The sequence below is a fragment of the Psittacula echo genome, assembly GCF_963264785.1.
Source record: "Psittacula echo genome assembly, chromosome: 16".
In the NCBI taxonomy this organism is placed as follows: domain Eukaryota; kingdom Metazoa; phylum Chordata; class Aves; order Psittaciformes; family Psittacidae; genus Psittacula; species Psittacula echo.
Window position 1 is genome coordinate 4,392,489 of NC_137752.1, and position 20,882 is coordinate 4,413,370.

Genomic DNA, 20,882 nt, shown 5'->3' on the forward strand with positions numbered 1-20,882 from the left:
GTTCTGTCAGAGGTCATACACCTCCTCTGGCATCTCTGACCAGAGAACCTAACCAGGTTCTGGCATGACCCAGGAAAGGACAGCAGTTCTGGTAGCAAAAAAATGGGGGTTTTAGTAACACTGTCTGCTGGGCACACAATCCCATGTCATCTGTGATTACAGCTACACAGCCCTCTTGCTCTGCAGAGCTGACTTGCTGCCTGTGTGGGACTGTACACTGATTTGTCTCTGAGAATGAATGTCACTTATCCCAGGCTTTGAGCACTGTTTGTGGCTGTTCTTTAGCCAATAGGCCCCTGCTCCCTGAATTTGATTTCTTTCAAGTGTAAGTCTTGGAGCCTTGTTCTGCATGTGAACTTCCATCTTTATTTCCACTTGAACCACATGGGAAAATGCTGTACTCTCTCCCTTCTCCTTTTCCCCTCCATCCTCACTGCCTGCACCTCCAGAACCACATATGAGCTTTTCTTGAAATGGGTATTTTTAACATGGAATACACTATGTTAGCCCAGTTACCAAGAGGGAACAGATTTATCAGATAAATCCCAGCAGGCCTGTACATGTTGTCACTGTCTGGTACAGTGCAATAAAAATATACATTAGAATAAGTATAAATACATATTTACAATGTACAAGTAAAGCCAGGAGTACAGACTCTTGAGCTTCCAGAATGAATATTAATGACTAAGAGCTTAGGCACATAAAAAAGGGGCAAGTACATTTTAGGTCTTAGGAGAATAACTGGATTTACAGCAGTGTAATCGAAGGCAGGACGGACTTCTTCTCTCCTGGCAATAAATCAGTTTTCCACTTGGACCGTTTCTTCTTTGTCCATGATAGCCCATCCTCCAGGCTACTTCCCACTGGTGTCATTGTCCAAGGCCATGTGTTCAGTGATGTAGTTATGGAGTGGGCTGTGTGCTGCTACAATGCCCTGCTTAACTGAAAGCACTTGTCTTTTTAATGCCATAATAATACTTTGTCCTTCCCATTAAGAACTGGAGGGACTCTATAAACCTGAGTGAATCACTCCACATCACCAGGAGGGGTGGAGAAATAAAAGCTCAGTGCAGTGACTTGCCAAAGGTTATATAGCGAGAACATAGCACAGCTTGGAGGGGAACTGGCTCTTTACTTGTTCCAGTGCTTTGCTTTAACCCCTAGACCTGGAAGAAGGAGGAAATACCACAGCTGTTTGTATAATATTTGTAAGGTACTTGCATACTCTGCCAAAGTGTACAGGCTGGGTCACTTCCTCCTTTAAGAGTGTGGCTGAAAAGCAGAACTCTGGCCCTTGACATTGAAATCCAAGGGCCATTCCTGACCATGCAGTGACATAGGATTGCCCAGGACACCTCTAAGTTGGTATGTCTAGCATGCAGTGAAATACTGTGGGACATACTGGCCTGGATTCCAAGAGCAGCCAGTCTCTCTTGTGTAGTACTGAGACATGGGGCTTATTAGCTTATGCCTCATGCTGTGGCATGGCTCTCTCTGGAGCTTGCTTGGTTACCACTAACCCAGGGATCTTTGCAGCACGGTGCCTATGGGGAATGCATTTAGAGACCCCTGTTATCAGCTAGGGATAAGGAGCTGTTTTTTCAGTGTTTTCCTCCCACTCCAAGCTAAAAATACAACACAGTTAACTTGTCATTTGATCACAGTAAATGTTCTGCTGAAAGAAAATTACTTTAGGTGCCTGTTGCCAGAATTTATGACCTGGGTAAGTCTCTGCAGAAGCCTTGTCCAGGTTGAACACAGCTCACTGAATACAGTCTATTTGCATGCCCTGGCCTTATCTTCCTAACCATCAAAGCAGAACATGGTTACAGCACTAACTTGGCACAGACTGTTGCTGCCACTAGCCCAGGAGTTCCTATCTCACTGCTGGTTCAGTTTGATGAACCAAATCCTGCACATGGTGTAAAACCAGGGTAATAGTGACCTTGGAGGAACTCCTTTGGCTTTGCACTTGAGCAAGTGATGTCAGATATGGGCTGGTACCTGTGGTAATTGAAAAGTGAGAGCTCCCACAGGTTTCTTTGTCACCTACTGGGATGTGCAAGGCCCTGGGGTGCCAGAACTCCAAAGCCAATGATATGATTTTGCCAGTCCCCAGGGGAACACAGGACACTATATGGGCTTCAAAGGGTAGGCAGCCCCACGATGGATGGAGGTGCTGGGGAGAGTCTTCTTCCCTGGAGTGGGAGCTCCAGCAAAGACTGGGAGTCATCCCTCACTTGAGACTGTGTTGGGTCTCTCGGTGCCTCCGTAGATCCACCTTGCGCTGGAAGCCCTTAGCACAGAGCTCACAGCTGAAGGGCTTGAAGCCGGTGTGCTTGCGGCTGTGAGTGATGAGGTTGGAGCTCTGGCTGAAGGCTTTACCACATACCTGGCATTTGTGGGGCTTCTCCCCTGCAGGGCAGAGAAAATGTTAAGAAACACTTCCACAGATGAGAGAAGGGAGGTAGAAATGCCCTTTAGCAAATACAGACCTGACTGGCTATGCTTGGGTGCCAGGGTGCTGCCAGCCCAGCTGTCCCGCATTCTGATCTAGCACCAGAGGGTGAAAAGAACCAGAGGCAGTATGATCCATGCCCTGTCTGTATCCAGGGCTAGATACAACCATGACAAGCACCAGAGGCTAGTCAATAACCACCTCCTTGTCACACAGGAGGACATGCATCTCAGTGATGCTTAGACCTTCTGCTTTCTTACCGCTCAGGGAAGAATGACAGTCCAGTGCCTCTGGTCACCTATTCGCAGTCCAATATCTCTGTGTCTGGGGTCTATGTATGTGTATCAACATGATGGACTCTAATTTGCATTTGCTTACTGGGACTATTTTGTTTCTCACCAGTATGGATGTAAGTGTGTTTCTTCATATCCGACTTCTGGTGGAAGCGCTTGCCACAGTATTGGCAGGGATAGGGCCGTGTGTCTGAATGGATCAGCAGATGAGTGGAGAGGGTGGAGGAACGTTTGAATGTCTTCCCACACATCTTGCACTCAAAGCTTCTTTCCTGTTACAGAAAGAAAATCACAGGAATGTCTGTGGCTGCAAGACATGTGACAGAGCTTGAAGAGTGTTACAAGTGTTGAGAGTAGTAGATTTGCTAAGCAAATCTCCTTGGCTCATGGACTGATATGCGAGGTGCAGTACAAAGAGAATGTGGGAGGGATACTTATGGAAATGGATTATGTCTTGTAATCCAAACTCCTTTGCCCTTTAGGAGGAGATGAGGCACAGAAGAAAACAGGTAGCAACAATCCTCCCCTCCCATCCAAGGAATTCTCAAGGGCAGTATGTGATTTGTGAGACCATGATCTATGGTCTTCAGGGCTCCTACCATTGTCATTGAGTGCTACAGGAAAGCCACCTCGTTTGTAACCTTGGAAATGTCACTTCCTTTATGACGGAGACAGCAATAGCTAAGGTCCAAGCACTCCTGAGCTCTGGAGAGCTGGTTCTCTGGAAACATACTACCCACCTGGGAGTGAATATTGGTATGCTGTTCCAGGCTTACAGCGTGTCCAAAGGTTTTGCCACATACTTCACAAGCAAAGGGACGTGTCCCACTATGAGACCTTCGGACATGGACCTCTAGTCCATGGGGAGTGGAGAATACCTGCAAAATAAAATGTCAGTGATTTTTTTAATGAGGTAGCTGCCTCCATCGCTGTTTTAAATTCCCTCTTTTTATTTGATTCTTTCCTCACATGGGCCGTGTGAACTGCATAATTCCTAGTGCCCTAGTCAGGAGAACAAGTAGGTACCCATTTTGAGCTGCATGCATTGCACTTTGTTGTAACCCAGTGAAACACTGATGTATGCAATGAAAATCGCTCCAGGTGCTCCCCATCCCTGAGGTTCTTGTCTGACACGCACCTTGTTGCACTTCACACAATGGTAGGTTTCCATGTCTGAGGAGTAATGCATGCTGTAATCCAGAGGGGGCTCAGTGCTTGGCAGGAGGTGGCTTCCATACAGGCTAACTGGGTGCTCCAGAATGGCTGACTGCATGGTGGGAGACATCTGTCGGTAGCTGTATGGCAAATGGAAAGCATCCCAAGAAAAGCTGGTTTTGTAGAACGAAGGGGTGCTTGTCATGTTAGTGCAGTCTTTGATCTGCAGACTTGGGATGGCCATCTCTGAGTTTGCAAAGGAGAGAGAGAAGTGAGTGTCATGCCTGCAGCTGGGCACCAGTCAAAATGTTCCACTGGTACCACTCCTCCCCCATTTGATGTCTTGCCTGCCCTTGGGAGTTGCAATTGGTAACTCCTCCTTCTTTCACTCAAATGCTGATTCTCATACAAAGCTCCTATTCTGACTTTGATTTCAGTCTGAGGAAATTTTATGGGAGAGAGAATGCTTAGGGAATATTAACTTCTCTACTAGCCCTGCTTCATATGGTGTTTGAACAAGTATCATGAGAACACCTGCCTTCACCCATATAGCTACATTAGTCCTTGAGATTTGGAGGCTCGCTCTTTGGGAATCAGCATCATCCTTCAGGGAAATACTGATCTAGACCAGAATTATAAAGGGAAATACAGAATCCTCTTGATGAGCTCTGCCTAGGCCAAGTTTGACCACTGATGTCAAAATAAGAGCTGCTATTTACTAAAAATCTGGACCCAGCTGTAGGGTCTCCATAAGTCAGCCCACCCCTGACCTCGTTTGCACTTGTGGTCTTGGGTAGCAGACCTTGAGCTGAAGGGCCTGGTGGCATCCTGCTCAGGTACTGGACAGGGACACTTTCTTCTTTCAGTTCAGATGGGTCATTTTCTTGTTTTGGAACCACACATTCTAGGTCCTGTTTCTTTATGTCCTCCAGTGTCTTGTCTCCTATGTCTGTAATCACATAATAGTATCACAGTTAGTTTATTCTGGATGTTAAGAGTTTATTAAGGTGGGTTTTGTACCTATGTATGAGCTCATGCTTGGATACATGAGTCCATGCTCAATTCCCTGCATAAGTGCAGAGTGGCACAATCAGCACAGCAATCAAGGTCTGTCCATTGCTGAGAAAGGGAAATTCCAAGCAGAATGAGATAGGTAAGGTAGAGAGGAGCAGGAAGAAATGATAGAACACTTGATATCCTTTATAGTTAGAGAAAACCCTACAATCTGTAACAATAATTTCCCTATTTAAAACTATTTTCATTTGTGTGGGTAACTAACAATCACTGGTTTATTAACCTCCCCACCCCTCTGCTAAGAGAGTTCATTATTGTTAACCTGAATTTATGGTCAGCCAAGTAAGGAAGCAGAGAGGGGAGGTAACTGCTTATGCAGCTTTGCCTCCTCCTGCCCGCACTCCCATTTCTCCCAGCTGCTAAAGGGACCAACCAGCACTTGTTAGAAGTAGACTTTATAATAAGAATCTAAAATGGACAGAGATGCAGTTTAGTTGACATCTGGCATCCAAACCCTCTTGTGAGGGTCACACAACAAATGGTCAAAGGATGATGGCAGCAACTGAAATTCAATGTCACTTTTCTTTTTAATCAAATTTATCGTAGGGCTGGACTCTGATCTGATAGCCAGGGCTAGAACAAAGGGTATATTGATCCTGGATTTGAATAAAGAAAATTTGAATGGTGCCTGAAGGAAGAGGGTAATTGCCCCAGCCCTGCCACTGCTGTGGGAGAGCATGAGCAGGAGCAGAGGGAGGACAGCAGGCCTAGGCAGAAGCAGTGTTGGCTGGTGTTAGTACAGTATATAGCAGATGGCCCTTCACCTGTGAGTGTGCAGGACTCCTTTCACAGTCAGTGTTAGGGTATCACTAGTATTTTCTCTCTCTAGCTGTAACTTTCCTTGCAAATCATCAGGAGAAGGTGGTAACGCTGAGGTAGAGGTGGTGTAGGTCCTGAGAGCATGTGTGCAATGAACATAGCAACAATCTAAATTTAGTTTCAGTGGGACAGTGTGAATTTGGTCGAAAGAAAAAGGGCACAGAGCAGGGGATCAGTCTGTCCTTAGACTAACATCCCTGTGTGAAGCCTGTAGCTGCTCTCTAGCTCACTCATCCTACTCCCTTAGTTTGCTACTCAATTATTGATCTGCCTTGGTGTATTCTTACAAGCCCCGTGGGTGGATTGACTCACCAGTGAAGGGAGAGGTTACTGGATCCCAGGTTAGTATAGGCAGGTCATCTTCCACGAAGCGGTGCTGATGGTAGGTATGAGCCTTTTTGCTCTTCACCAAAAAGGAACGTGGCATTTTCCATTCACTGCCTGGGCAGAAAGACAGAAAACCGGCAGGTAAATCTCTGTGGTTTTGGGGGGAATTTCTCATGTATTCCCCCGGCACATGCAGCAGTGACAAGTATTAAAACTCTTCTACTAGGGAGACAGAGAGTTCATCTCAAAGGTCCGTCCACCCAGCTGAAGAGCAAGGAATGTTGCATGTGTTTAGGTGCTTGGTGGATCTCAGCTCTGCGGAAAACACAGAGCTGTGGAGGGGGCTAAGTGAAAAAACTTCTCTGCCACTGCATGTAGAAATGGGATGGCAGATTGAACTGAGACTGCAGATTACAGTATTCTCTGTAAAAACTACACTCCACAATCTACCCCTAGTTTGAGGCAAAGGATTACTGCTGTCTTTATATTATAGATGGTGAAACAGAGGCATGTTTAAATTGAGTTCTGTGGCAAAGACACATTTGAAGCCAGAATGCCCCTCTGGTAGCTCTCTGCTCTGGCTACAGGACACAGTGCATCTGAATTTACCCTCCCTGAGAACCACTGGTTTGAAGGTTGAAGATCACCCCTTTGAGAAAGGGTCTGTCTTAGTGTTTGTACTGCACCTTGAAGAGCACAGTCCTGAGCCATGACATGGGCTTCTCTGTAAGATTGCTACAAAAATAATTATAGAAACAACATCAGTAATAGGAGAGACAAAGTGGAAAATCCCCACAGCCACATTGTGTGGCAGGTTTCCTTCTTGTTGGTCAAAGCTGGAGTATTTTGTGTTTTGGCTGACAAACAGCAGTCAAGCAGAGGCAGAGCAGAAGTGCTGGTTAACAGAGGTAACTTTTTGGATCTGACTCAAGTATCACAGACCGTTGAAATGCTGGGTTAGGAACAAACATAAAATGCTGAAATTTAATCATACAAAATTCTCTTGCAATACATCTGTTATCTTTACTACCCAGAACCCAGCCCGCCCTGTGCTGGCTCCCCACTGCTAGTAACTGTTCTCATGGAGGCAATATGACAACAGGCTCAATGCTGTGTGTGGCAATATCAGCTGGCACCTTATTTGCATATGTATTTGCATTTTCCCTTGTAATTGTTCAGGATAGTAACACTAAAAGCAAATCTTGCTGTATTTCATATGAAAAGGCAGCAGCAAGTCTGGCTTTCTGTTGACCGGAAAGTGCATTAAGTTCTTTTCCTGGAGCAGCTGAAGTGCAGCCTACTTATTTACTAAAAAACAAAGAACAGTTTGCTCCTGTTAAGTAGGAATGACCTGAAATATCTGTGTAAGCCAGGACAAAGCAGTGTAGGCTCCTGGAATTCCAAACAGCCAGGGATTGAAAAGGTCCACTCTGCAGGGTTCTGAAGTGCCCACATTACCTCTACATGCTGAATATAGTCACACAGCCCAGTGATGTTTTGTCTAAAGGTCCAAGAGCCACATTTACACTGGTGCCTATGGCTGCAAGTGCTGTGGAAGTCACACAGCGAGGTCTGCTGTGGACAAATGGATTGCCAAACCTGCTGTGGTTGGTGAGAGTCAGGTGCTCACCAGCCCAGCTGCCTTTGGAAGCACAGTTACAGCTGCCTTTTAAAATCTGGTCCAAGATTCCCACTGCTTCTTCTATGACTTTAGGGATAACTCTTGGTGTCTCTTAACCATTTTTTATTTTCTTATGAAATGACTCACCTGTTTTTCTTCATCTTTTTCCAAGAAATTTGCATGTAACTTGAGATGAGTAAGGGAAAACAGAGGCCAAGAGTAGATTTGTTAATTTAATTTTAGAAAGAGGACGAAACAGTGCTGAGAATGAACCATAAGTATGCCCTTGAGGAAAGGGACACTGAAGTACATTGCTGTATTTGCTGTATTTACTCTCCCCTAACTCTCTAATGAGCTTACTTCAAAGATTTGTAACGTGTGTCTCTGCCTGGTGAAAAGCTGCAGGCGCAGAAATACCTCCAGCTTGGAACAAACACAAGTGTTCTGCAGTGGGTATAACCCTGCAGCAGTGTGCTCTGCTAAGCCTGTGCAGCTCATGTCCTACCAGAAGAGCTTAGCTTAGAGGGTCTTGCTGCTCTTGGTTAGTCCCTGATGCGTGCATGGAGCTGCACTCTGCATCACAGATGTGCCCCAAGCTGCAGTTCTACCACAAACATTTTCTACATGGAATTTCCACTCATGGCAAAGGGATTTTCTCATGTGGTGGGGCGGGCTGTGTCCACAATGGAGGGTATTCATACCAGTAAGCTTTAGACATTGTATTTTTCTGCCTGAATGAACCAGTTAATTTCCCAGGGCTTCCTACACAGTGGAGGAAGGCACTCCGGCAGCAGGTAACTGAATGTAGGGCGAAAGCCTGTGCCTAGCAGTGCCTGTTGGAAGAGTTCCTCTTCCTGCCCACTGGCTAAGGGACCCTATGGCATTAGCTGGACAGTTTAGGCAGGTAAATTACCCAGAATTGGAGATGGGTGCATAAGCAGTCTTGCAGTGCTTTATGATAGTACCCATATGCTAACTACACAAAGGCACTAAGTGCAACCTCTCTTTTCTGATGGTGGTTGAAAGTAGATGCATATGAATCAATGGGATTTTTCTGGATGTGTTTGCCCCAGCATATGTGAAAGTCAAATTTGGTCCAGTATCTTGACCGCTGATAAGGGCGTCTACTGAGCACAAAGATCTTTAGTGGACTACTGAGCATTACAAAAGGAAGTTACCTTCCCCCACCCCATTTTACAGAGAAAACAGGAACTGGGAGCCCAAAGCATAGTTAATTAACAACTGCATTGGGCTGTCTTTGTGATTCACACAACCAGGTTAGAGGAAAGCTAGAAGCAGAGATTGTGAGAGAAAAAATACTGTCTGTCCTTGAAACTGAAGATTATCTGTAGCAAGTGATCAGCTGCTACTAATGGCTAACTATATTTCACAGGGAAAGTAGTGCTATGGACAACAGACCCCACTACGTCTTAAAGTCATTGAAGCTTCTGGCAGAATTTAGCTTCAACTTTTTGCTAAAAATTAAACTCTATTTTTATGGAGTCTGTTCTTGCCAGCCCCCTGTGGCAGCAGTTTCTACCTTGACTGGCAAACACACAAGGGAGCTCATTGCTTGGGCAGGAGTGCCTACTGAAAATGGAAGTGTTATGGCACTTTTTGGATTCAATGCAGGATATAAAAGCAGTCGCTTGCTAGAACTGACACTCTTATTTGTTGCCATTCATGTAGCTGTACAATAATGTTGTAGTTGTTATCCCTGAGGGGAAGACAGCCAAAAGGACCCAAGGGAAAAAACCTGTTTCACTGTTTTAGTGAAAAGAAGCACCTTAGAAGGGCTTCTTTTACTGGTTATAAATATCAGACCTGAAAGCAGACCCAGCATTTGTGTGTTCCCCTCCTATGTTCAAACTCAAAGTTCCTTAATCCTTAGTGATGCTCTCTGGTGACTTTGCAGAGTATCACATGTAAAACTATAATGTAATACTGGAACACTGGAGATTATGAAAAAAAAAACAAACCCAAACCCAAACCCCAAATTAAAAGGGTTTTTTTTTTTTAGGGGGTGGTTTCTGACTTCAGGATATGAATTTCACTTGATCCCTGGTGAAGCCCTAACTCCCGCTTCACTGCACGGCAGCTTGGAGTATCCAAAAATACAGGATTGTTCCCTTTGATATAATTCAGAAGACATTCATATTCTCACTGAATTAGATTGGGAAGCTGCTTTCTCTGGTTCCTTCAGTGGGTAAATTTATAATACAAAACACTCTATTGGGAGCAGGTGTTTGCAGGATTGTGCCACACTGAATCAGGAACCCCGTTTGCAGCATAAGTTCCATTCTAAAGCTGACTTCCATTTCTCTCTAAATTCAGGTAATCCTGTTTTCAAATTTTCAAGGTTAACTGTAGAGATTAAACCATTCTTTCTGCTACACTCAGTGGAAATACTTAATTTTAACTTGCAATTTATGTATGTCTTCATGTGAGTTGATGAGTGTACAATGTTTTAGGCTAGGAGAGGTTTATTTCCTTCCCATTGCTTAATTTATATTTAAATCTTATTATTGCTCTCTTCTGTTCTTTCTGGCAAAGGTGACATTTCCAAAGATAAAGAATAGTTTGTCTTTCAGAAGACATTTCCGAAGAAAAAAAACCCCACAAAAACCAAACACAACCTGTTTCTGAAATTTTTTAAGAGCCCAAGTAAAAGAAGAGGTTTTATGGATTCCTGCTTCTTTAAATATACAGTCATATTTAAAAGAACTTCAGTTCTTTACAACAAAAGTAATCATGTATCACTCATCCACCCTTGCAAAATCAAATGTACTTGGGGCAAGAAATTTGAATGTGGGAGTTTTTTGTGGAAAATGAGCAGAACATCTGGAATTGCTGTGGTAAAACTGGGCAAATGGACATTCTGGCAGGGAGAGTAAACTATGATAGCAAATTTGTCCAAGATGAATGGAAATCCTTTTACATCTGTAGTATATAGAAAAATGTTTAGAATATAACTACAGCATTTGTTCTTTAGAAACCTCATTTAGCTCCTAGTGATGTTGGGAATGCCACTGGTTTTACCAAACTTTGCCTTAGGCTTCCATGGACAAATATATAGTGTGATCTAACAAATTCCACATCCCCTTAACGCAGAGATGCACTTACTGTGTGAACTTGCAAATCTTTTGCTTTCCTGCTTTAATGTATTGAATCAATCTGGTGGTATACGAGGAGCGTCTATAAATAGCTAATTCCATATGCTAGAAATTGTTACCCTAATCAGCGTATCATCCTTGGGAAGGATGGAAAAATAAGAAAATAAGAGATTTGAAGCAAAAATCCTAAACAGGAGAGACTGAATTTGCATAAAGCACAACTGGCACAGATGAACTGATGTCAGCAGAGGTGTGCTTTTTTCTGAATTTAAAAGTCTGGCCTTGTAAAAGAGCAATTAAAAGGAAAACCATAGCACACCCTCTCCTCAAGTATCAAAGTCTACATATAGAGGCTATTCCTGCTGGATGGAGCTTGCTGGGACACAGGTGTATGAGACCATTGTCACATCTTTTCTATTTTGTTCTATTATTGCCATTTTCATATGTGAGAGTGAAGTAAGTATATGGCATATACTGAAGTAAGTATATGAAGTAAGTATCTGGTATAACTTTAAAAAGCTTAACACATTTGAATGAAGTGAGCCATTATCATAAAGGAATCCTCAGGACAAGTGATTTAAGCAGTGGAATATGTTACATATTTGCAAACACAAGCAAAGAAGAAGAAAAAGCTCAGAAAACCATATCAGAGAAATGAGAAAAACAATTAAAAGTGTTTAAAAGAATAAATCAATCACCTCTTTGGGGGACTTTGCTTTACTGGGTTCGCCTTGAAATCTCCCCAGACAAGCGAGATGTCGTCTTCTCTCTGGACTCTTCTTCCACTTTTTCACTTAGTCGCAGGCTGCTGAAATAGATACTTCTCCTTTTTTCTCTCTCTGTTTTTTTGCCCCTGTTCCCCTCCCTGATTTTTCAATCAGATTATTTGTGTCAAAATCTGGCGGTGAAGAAACAACCAATAGAGAAGCAGAGCCCAGACAGTATTTGCTTATCAAAACTTTCCAGGACTTTGAAAACTTGAAGAGAATTCACGATGCCCAGCTCGAAACCCTGGCAGCAGCACCCTTCACAGCAGCTTCGCCTTCTGCAGGAATACTCCTTATTGACACAGAGCATGACACAGTGAAATAAGGTACCAAGCAGACATTTGTTATCTTGTCTTAAAAAAAAAAAAGCTCTTAAGAAACCTGTATTTTTACACACATTCATCCACGCATCGTGTCTTTCACAAACAGGCACACCATCTGTCTCGCATACACACACTCACATACTTCAGGCTCATAAACAAAGCCATCTAGCACATATGCACGAAATTATTTTATCCGAGAATGGATCTGTTATCTCTCCAGTTTCCAAGGAAAAAGGAATAAATACTTGCATGGTAATAACTGAAAAAGATGTGTGTTAATCAGCCTTCATTTTTCTAGGCATATGTGAGTGCAATACGTACATATTTGAGGCATTGCTCTATCCATACACAGCTGTATAGAGAATATAAATATAGATTTAAGAAAGCTCATTAAGCAAGCTCATTAACAAGCATCTTTGCAAAAAGCTCTTCAAGAGCAGTAATAAGAATTTGCACTTCTAACGCTTTCAAAAAAGGTTTGAAAATGGGCTTGCAAAAGTAAAATAATTGACTGCCACCTCTGTAAGGGCAGGATGGAAGGAGGGAGAATGAAACAGAGGTGATGCCTTTTCTTAGATCACCTGGTTGTTCTCTAGCAGAGGTAGGAATAGGAGCTGCAGAGTGTGATCCTCTTTTCAGAATCCTTGGTCATGACCCTTATTTAGGGACAAACTTGAGAGCTGATCTCCCCAAATGCTGGAGTGTGTGTGTGTAATTCCTTGATTTCACCTCTTCTCCCCCACAGTTTTCCCGACTGTGCAAGTGTCCAGTGTCATGAGTTCTATGTGCCTTCAGTATCCTCTGTGCTTACAGCACACTCTGTGCAAGGCTGGAACTGGGACAGCGAAGATGCCTTCTGAGAAGTTTATAATCTAAGACATATATAAGCACACAAGCAGCTGTTGAGTGCCAAGGGACATCACCAGCAGAGAAATACCTTAAGAGCATGGAGTTTTTCTGCTCTATGTGAGCTTTCAAACACTGTCTTCTACAATCAGTTGTATTAAACTGTGACTCAGTCAGGTCCCTTTTCCTACCACAGCTCAAGGCGATGAAAGCACCAGGAATCAATAATAACCTTTTTACTGCCCTGCAACAGGGTCGGCAGCAGGATGGCATTTCCCTGAGGGAGCAGATGTGGCCCAGAGACGCTTCAGATTCATCACGGAGGTATTCTGCATCCCGCCGTGGCAGGCAGTGGTCAGGTCTGATGGCCCTAGCGCTCTCTGCTGGGACAGCCACAAGTCACAGCCCTTGTCATCGCGGCTGTCATTGCCCCATGGCGCTGGACAGGCTGTGCAATGGGGTTTGATGCAACGCGGAGATCTGAGCGTAGATTTCACCCACATTGAGAAAGATTCTGATTTTGATCTTAACCCATCTGTCATTTACTGAACATAATTAATTCTTGTTGTTTATAGAAGCAAACAATCCCTTTTCCCTCTCTCTCCTCCCCTCCTTATTTATCTAGCTGCGTTTTGCATGAAAGAAACATTCCCAAGGCATTGCACTAGCACGCTGATTTGCATTGCCTTAAACACAGGCATGTGAGAGATTACATTTCCCGCTACAAAAACAAGCATTGTAACAGAAAACCAAAATGTACATTGCAGCTTCAGGGTTTCATATGAAGACAGTTACAGGAATTAAACAAAACAGGAAAATTACAAGCTGCTGAAAGGATCGAGATGTTATTTTATGAAACACTGGAGCTGGCTTCTGCCAGCACCCCTGAGCACAGGCTTCCCGCTGACGTAAAGTGCAAACGGCTGCAGAATGTGGCTCTTAAAACCGGAGATAGTAAAAGCAAGTGAAAAAAAACCCCAGTTGTGCAAAAAATCAAATAGCATGTTCAGTAAAGCCAAAGAACACTGGCACAGTCCTTTGGAGAAGGAGGATGATGAATACACCTCCCAGTGTCAGCAAACTGTGTAGAGCAGCTGTAAATAAAACATCTGTATCAGATGTTTTGCTTCCCAAAGTAGCCATTGTCTCACAAAGGCCAGTTATAATTGCATAGAAACTGACGCTGGAGATAATGAGCAGAGATACCCTCTTTTATAACTTTTATCACTGTGAATAGAATGCCTGAAGAGGGATGAGGACACTGCTGTGTCCAGTTCAGCTCTCACCCACCCCTTCTGCCTTTATTTTATTTCAGGATATTTGTTTTATTTCAGGGTATTTATTACAGAGAAAACAGTTGCAGGATGGGAGAGCAGTCAGCTCTTGCCTTGGCTTGTTGTGTTCTTACTCTTCCCTAGATTTCTGTTTATGGCTTCTGTTAAACTTATCAGCTTTTCTCTCCATTGAAACTGCCATCAAAAGGCATTTTATACAAGCGGAATTAAAAAAGGAGAGTGCCAGAGATGCATTTTGGTCTTGAAGGACCTTTGAGCTGACCCCGTGTGGTCGTTCTTATTTTATGTTCTTCCTGTTGAGATAAATTTCCCTGTTCTCTTCTTATTTCAGGGTCATCAGAGAGCGTAGAGCCGCAGAGGGCTTATCTGGGCTCACATAGGCTTGTCCTGGCCCTGACTCATGTGGGCCACGGTGCATCTACAGCTAGTTCCGCTTCCATCCAAGGACAGTTCGCTTTTGTGTATTGCTGTGAGTTCTTCCTGCATGCCATGTGCTCCAGTGCATCCTGAGTAAATAGATTATTAAATGCATAACTCAGGAATAATAAATAGGTTAATTCTAAATCATCATGTCCATTCTGACGCAGTCATTTTCCCTTTCAAATGTAGCAACAAACCCCTCCTCTAGCATCCATGTTTTCTTTGTCAATTTGAATGTTACAGCAATTAAGTCACAGTAAAATAACAGGACTAATTGCTTCCAGCTCTTTTCTGATGCTCTTCCTAATTTCCACTCTTTTCTGTGGCAGATTAAATAAACATGTCTTCTGCACAGCAGGAAAAGAAATACCATCACTCATTCCAGACTGTAATAAATATTAATTGCCATGTACAAGGCAGGACTAGATTAAAACCACGCTGGCTCCAAGCAGCTCTATCTCATCCAGAAGCAGGATGACCTATTGCAGGTGCAGTGGGAAGGGATGAGAGCTGTGAAACACCACAACTAACGCGACCAAAGTTAAACATGAACTGATGCTCTCAGATGTGGTTCTGATCTGCTTTTATTTTTCTTACACCTAGTTTCCACCTTGCAAATTTAATATCTGTGATTCCTACTGGCATCTGAGGACAATTAAAATGGATTGAGGAGTCAGATCAGCAGCTGCACCTTTGGTGCATCCCCATAGAACTGCCCTCGGAGAATGGGAAACACCAAGACCTGGGGATTGATACACTGAGCCAAGAACCTGCTGGCTATGGCACACCCAACTGAAAGCTGGACAACATTCCCCAAGGTAATTTCTGTTCTTTTCTATTCAGCATTTTCCGCAGGGAAAAATAACCTTTATCTACAAGGAAGGATGGACTATTTTGTGTGGTTGCTGCATTTCAGCAAGAAAATAATCTTCATCCACAGTTTGGATGAAGCACTCAGGGATCCAAAAGAGGATGAATGACATGAGCTTTGCACATTCATCAAGCAGAAAGGCATCACATTTTGAGTGCCTGCCCCTGGAATGTCTTTCTAGGACTCCAGCAGTCCAGCACACACAGCTGCCCAGCTAACATCACTCACACACAGAGGCACCTCACTGAGTTTATTATTCCCTTTCAGCATATTCACGCATAGTAGAAACCGCTTCCTAGGCCGCAGCCTGACACCGGGTTCACGGCGTGGCCCGCGGACCCTCCTGCCCTGAGCGGCCAAAGCCCCCGGACACCGGAGGTCCCGATCCGCGCCCCTGTGTGCCGCGGGCGCAGGGAGCAGCGAGCAGCAGAACAAACACCAGCGCGTTCCCGCCGGGCACTCGCTGCCCCAAACGCCGCCCTCGGGCGCCGCCACCGTTCCCTCCGCAGGGCCTTGTTTACCGGCCGCCGCCCGGCCCCGCCCCACGTGACGTCGGCACCGCCCGGGGCTCCTCGCGGCACCGCCCCCAGAATCACGCGACCTCTTCGGGGCCTCATCGCTTCCCGCGCTGAGATACCTCCGCCGCGGGAGACCGGGTGAGCGCGGTGGCTGCTCCCGCACCCCCGCTGCCCCACGTGGAGGAAGGCCCGTGACGGGGAAGGGACGAGCGGGGCGGTGAGGGATCCGCGCGGCGTCGGGCGAGGGGGGAGTGAGGCGCAGAAGTGGGACTAGTTTGTGCGGCGGAGGGATTCGAGGAGAGAAGCGTCCTGTGAATGGGAGGGGGAGGCAGGGCCAAGATGGCGGCGCCCTGTGGGCTAGAGGAGCCCTGAGTGGTAAACAGCTGAGGGGAGGAGAAGGAGAGGTGAGTGCTCTGGGCCTCCTCCTTCCTCCCCCAGCGGGGCGAGAGCGGAGGCAGACGGGGGGAACAGAGAGAAGGAGGCAGAGAAACGAAATGAGGCGGGAGGCAGGGAGAAAGGGCTCGGGGAGGAGGCAGCAGGAGAAAGGGAAGGGGCCGGGGGGATGGGGAAGGCGAGGGTAAAGCTTGGCGGGGGGAGATGTTTCTCCTCCGTCTACTTTCCTTCTCCTGAGCCAAACTTGCCCCTAGTCGCTCCCCACCCCCGCCGCGGTGGGCCTGCCCGGGGGGCTGAGGTCGCAGGGTCCCCCCCCCAGCCAACGCGACCCTTTAATTCTATACTCTTTATCGAGAAAGGTTCAGCATCTCCGTTTCAAACGCTGAGTAGAGATTGCCAGACCTCCGGCTCTTCAGTTACTTGGTGAGGAGGTTCCCTCGTTCGGGATTAGGCATTAAAGCAGTTGTTAAAAGTCCCCTTGGTGGAGAAGGCTTTTCTTATTTCCTTGCTCGTGGGTATGTAATGTTTTACAGGATGTTGTTTACTTCTACAAGAAAACATTTTGTTTCCTGTTATCACAAAGAACTTGGAAGGCTGCAGTTCTGAAGTTTTCATTCTTCGTTTGCTGTGGATGCAGCCTTTATCATTGTTTTATCAGTTTCGTCAGGGCTTCTGCTGTTGTTTGGAGTATTTTTAATGAGCCTTTTACAAGGCAGTGAGTGGAAGAAAGAACATGCCTTAAAGGAGTATATGGTTCAAACCCTATAGAAATTACACAGAAACTGGGGTCAGGTTTCATGTGCAGAGCTGTTACCAGAGCTGCTCTTTCCAGAGAACCTTCCAGTGGATGCTTATACCAAAGGTTTTCATTCTTTGTCTGGTCTGATCCTGTAGTTTCCTGACATTGACTTTTGTGGCAGGTTGTTAGAAATCTGTCATAATCGAAGCACTAATACTGAAGTGATCCCATGAGATGAAAAAAATACTCTTCAGTTTACATGTAGGAACAACAAGAAACTGAATCTTTGGAAGCTCAGGCAGTTTTAATGATCAGTGCAAGCATTGGGAATACATGCGCCTGTCTGCAGTTGATTTTGCTTTGCTAAGCAGCAGTCAGGTACTCTGCTTATCAAAACCAGCTATGCCACATTTAAGCTTAAAATAAAATCATGGGCTTAAGATCCTTTCCTCAGTAAAACACTTTTTTTGGTTTGTTTATTTGTTCTGGGTTTTGTAATGTTTTGGATTTTGTTTGGTTTTATTGGGTGTTTTTTTAACAGCCCAGTCAACTCAGTACTAAATTGTGTTTGTGGGGAGTTGCATGGGTTTACTCAGATGAAAATACAGTCAGAATATCTAATGTGTAATGAGATAAGCTTTAATTAAAATTACTTTATCTCTGGCTGTGTTTAATCCTGGCTTCTTAACTCATTGTTACTTCAGAACTTAGTTTTATTGTAGCTAATAAAAAGTAGCATTATTAAAGTGATCCTCCCTGAGAGATACTGTCCAATTGCAGATGTTTTGGTATTTGAACAAGTATTTGACTTGAGTAACTATTTGTAGTTTAAAATGAATGCTGGCCCTACTTAGAGCTGAACTGCTGCCATGTTGACTTGTATCAGTTCCTGGAATTCCTACAGCCAGACACTTTCTTACTAGCTCTGAGATGAGCTGGTGATGTGCTTACTGGTCAGTCTCTGTAAAAACTGAATAGACTGTAACACATGTGCACATGTTCGTGTATATATCTATATATAGAGATATATGTTTATATATAGATATTTTTGGAAAAGATGCCTTCCATAATAAGCAAATAACCAAAGCACTTTATGATTCTATGATTCTATAATGGTGGAGGCAATGGAGGGATACCAGATTTTATAGCATGTTGCAGACAGGTATATATTTTTTTGCAATAATGTTGCAGTTTAGGGTCTTGGTCTGAGCTCTAGCTGCAGTATTTTCATATAGCTTAATAAACATAATGAGGACAAGTAATAATACTTCCTTTGTTAGCATTAGCATTTCTTTGGGTAGCACATTAAGGTTACTGAACAAACTTCTTGCAGTGGTGAACTGCTGTCACTTTCCAGGGTATTATTATTTTTTGGTTGCATTTAAGAAGTTACACATCATTTGATATTGTTTTGTTTAATGCAGACTTTAATTCTTGGAGTACTTAAAACACCTCAGCTGAGCACACTACATAGTTTGCAGAGGTTTCAAGATTTACTGAACTCTCTAAATATGTTTAAAGGCTTCTCTTGGTGGCAAAAAAAAACCTCCCGCAGAGATTTAAGAGTCTTGCTCCTTGTGTTACTGTGAAATCCAGAGCTTTCTGTTTACCTGTTCATAGCTTTACAAAGATTCCTTAATTGAGTTTATTTTCCTTGTGTACTGTTAATTAAATTGGCGTAGAAAAACAGGGCTTATTCTTATTTATTTATTTGCTATTAATATATGCAGTTGTATGTAAAGAATTGAAATAACTCCCTTTCATGCTTGTTAGCATGACTGCTGCCAAAGGGTGAAGTGTCAGCCCTACCATGTTTGGGCTTTTTTCAACATGCATTGCTTTTAAACAATTTCCCCCCTGACAGGAATTTGATGGGTAGCAATTAGCACTGTGTATCAGCACAGTGGAGTTTCAAAAGAATCTTAAAAATTGCTGAATATAGTTCTCTCTGTTTGTTTGAGGTTATTGGTGTTTTTTGTGATCTTCCTGTTCCTGCATCAGTTAAGCACCTGTAACAAAATACAGAAGAACTTCTGTAATACTGAGTTAGAATTACTGAGTTCAGGAACGGAGTCTTATATCAGAGCTTAAAATAACCAGAAAAATGTGGGCTACTAGAAGCCAGACACCTTCAGTGTTTAAAATGAATAAATAAATTGTACTGCCAATTGTAACGATCAGTTTGAACTGATGTTTAAAGTGTTTATGGAGTTGTTATTTCTGTGTGGTTAAAAAAGGAATGATCAGCTGCTTATTTTCCTATTGCCACCAGTGGATTTTCTCCCTGCTGTCACTTTTCATTCATTGCTAATGTCACTTCTGTAATGTAGAGTTTAGTTTACCTGTGAAGACAATATAAAAATGAGTGTTGTTGGAATATATAAAGCAGGCTGGGATTTTTGTGTATCAGAGGGGGAGGGAGTAAGGCTAATCCTGTCATGATAAACACTTCAAAGATTTGAGTGAGAAGAGCTGCTTTATTGTCAATCTGGGGTTTTTTTGTTATTGAAAGCAGTGATTGCTATAAAATACTTCTGTCCTCATTCATGGCCTCTCCAAAGCAGTACCTGAGGACCGAAATCAGATGGAAAAGTGTTAAGTCTTGAGGTCTGGTATCACCTCATTACTGTCAGCAGTGGCCTTACATTGTTGAAAATCCCCGTTTTCCTTTGGAGTGGGGTGAATAACGATTGACTGTCGTGCCCCAAATTTAACTGTGATGTTCATCCCCACACAGAGCACCCCTCAGAATAAGTGGCTCAATTTCTGTGTTGTTCCAAATGCTGAGGACATTCTGGGAGGAGCGTGCATTTACGTTGAGTGTGTCCCCCTCCTCCCCACCCTTCAGAGAAGCATAACTGGCACTACCAGCTGCTTTTTCATTTGGCTTGAGATAAAAATACACTGAACAGAAGAACATCTTCTCTTGACAGAAATACTTCCAGAAGTCATAATCTTTCGAAATACTCAGCTATCTCTTTCTCTATTTAGCCTTTTCCAATGAATATTTTTACAGTCTTTTCCTTTGTCTCAAGATTGTAGCTTAACTTTATTGTGTTGTGGTTAAATTAGCTACTAATTTAAAAAGAATTGTTAAATTGGTTCTTGGCTTGTTGTCCCCTTTTTTTCTCTGGCAGCTGGCTCCAAAGTTGTATTGGTACTTAAAATTAACACTTCTTACTAAAATTTGTCTTTATGAAAGCTCTTGAATATAAGAAGTTTGCTACTGGTGTTATATCTTCCAGTCAGATTAAAATATTGCATTTTAAAATGTATTTAATGAGGGTTTTTTTCACTCTTTAGTCTCTAGTGCCTTGGATCTATATATAAAACTCATTTTAAAAGTTAGTGAAGGACTAGTGACTCAAACTATATGGAAGAGTTGCTGACTTTGTTTTAACCCTGTCTATTCCAAGTGAGGCTTCAGGGATGTGGAAATTCTACTAGTAGGGGAATGATTGCAATAGCTGGGAATGGAAGCATTAAAGAGACTCATCTTGTTTACTATGTATTTGAGAAGAAAGAAGTGGCTGTGATATGAATACTGCAAAGATTTAAGGGAGATCCTGTTTACCACAGATGTTGTATCAATCCCAGATACAAACTACTGTACATTGTGGCATATACATTGTGGTGTTCAATAGATGATCTTGCTGGTTTACAGTATAATGGATGTTCCTTAACCTGTCCTGAGTTCCTTATCTACAAGGTGTGAAAATCACATCACAAATTACTGGTGGGACTGGTCATAAATCATGCTGACACTATGGGCCCTGGGAACTGTACTTCATCTACCAGAACATGGTGTTTCTGATTGAAGTTAAAAGCCTGTTGCTGGAAAGTAGTTATT

The 20,882-nt window shown here is 43.5% G+C and overlaps 2 protein-coding genes across 11 annotated transcripts in view; one reads left to right on the top strand and one right to left on the bottom strand.

The window, feature by feature from the left end:
- Positions 1–512: 512 nt before the first annotated feature.
- On the bottom strand, positions 513–11,707 carry GFI1B (growth factor independent 1B transcriptional repressor). The gene is made up of 7 exons (XM_080630837.1): positions 11,559–11,707; positions 6,112–6,240; positions 4,709–4,855; positions 3,890–4,152; positions 3,492–3,629; positions 2,858–3,023; positions 513–2,415 (listed from the first exon to the last, which is right to left on the bottom strand). Exons 2-7 carry the CDS (start codon positions 6,224–6,226, stop codon positions 2,237–2,239), a joined length of 1,008 nt encoding a protein of 335 aa, XP_080486963.1. The 5' UTR covers positions 6,227–6,240; positions 11,559–11,707; the 3' UTR covers positions 513–2,236.
- Positions 11,708–11,859: 152 nt separating this feature from the next.
- TSC1 (TSC complex subunit 1) overlaps positions 11,860–20,882 on the top strand; it is a 32,255-nt gene continuing 23,232 nt past the window's right edge. For 2 of the 10 annotated variants that reach the window (XM_080630827.1, XM_080630836.1), the window contains exons 1-4: positions 11,868–11,953; positions 12,696–13,120; positions 14,423–15,329; positions 15,650–16,117. The gene's annotated coding sequence lies outside the window, so the exon portion shown is untranslated. The other 8 variants (XM_080630831.1, XM_080630834.1, XM_080630826.1 and 5 more) reach the window with 7 other exon arrangements.

Coding starts and splice junctions, on each gene's coding strand:
- GFI1B (XM_080630837.1), bottom strand. CDS start 6,226: ATGCCACGTTCCTTTTTGGTGAAGAGCAAAAAGGCTCATACCTACCAT. Junction 4,153..4,708: donor ACCAGGCCCTTCAGCTCAAG/GTCTGCTACCCA, acceptor TTGCAAACTCAG/AGATGGCCATCCCAAGTCTG. Junction 2,416..2,857: donor ACACACTTACATCCATACTG/GTGAGAAACAAA, acceptor TCTGCCCTGCAG/GGGAGAAGCCCCACAAATGC.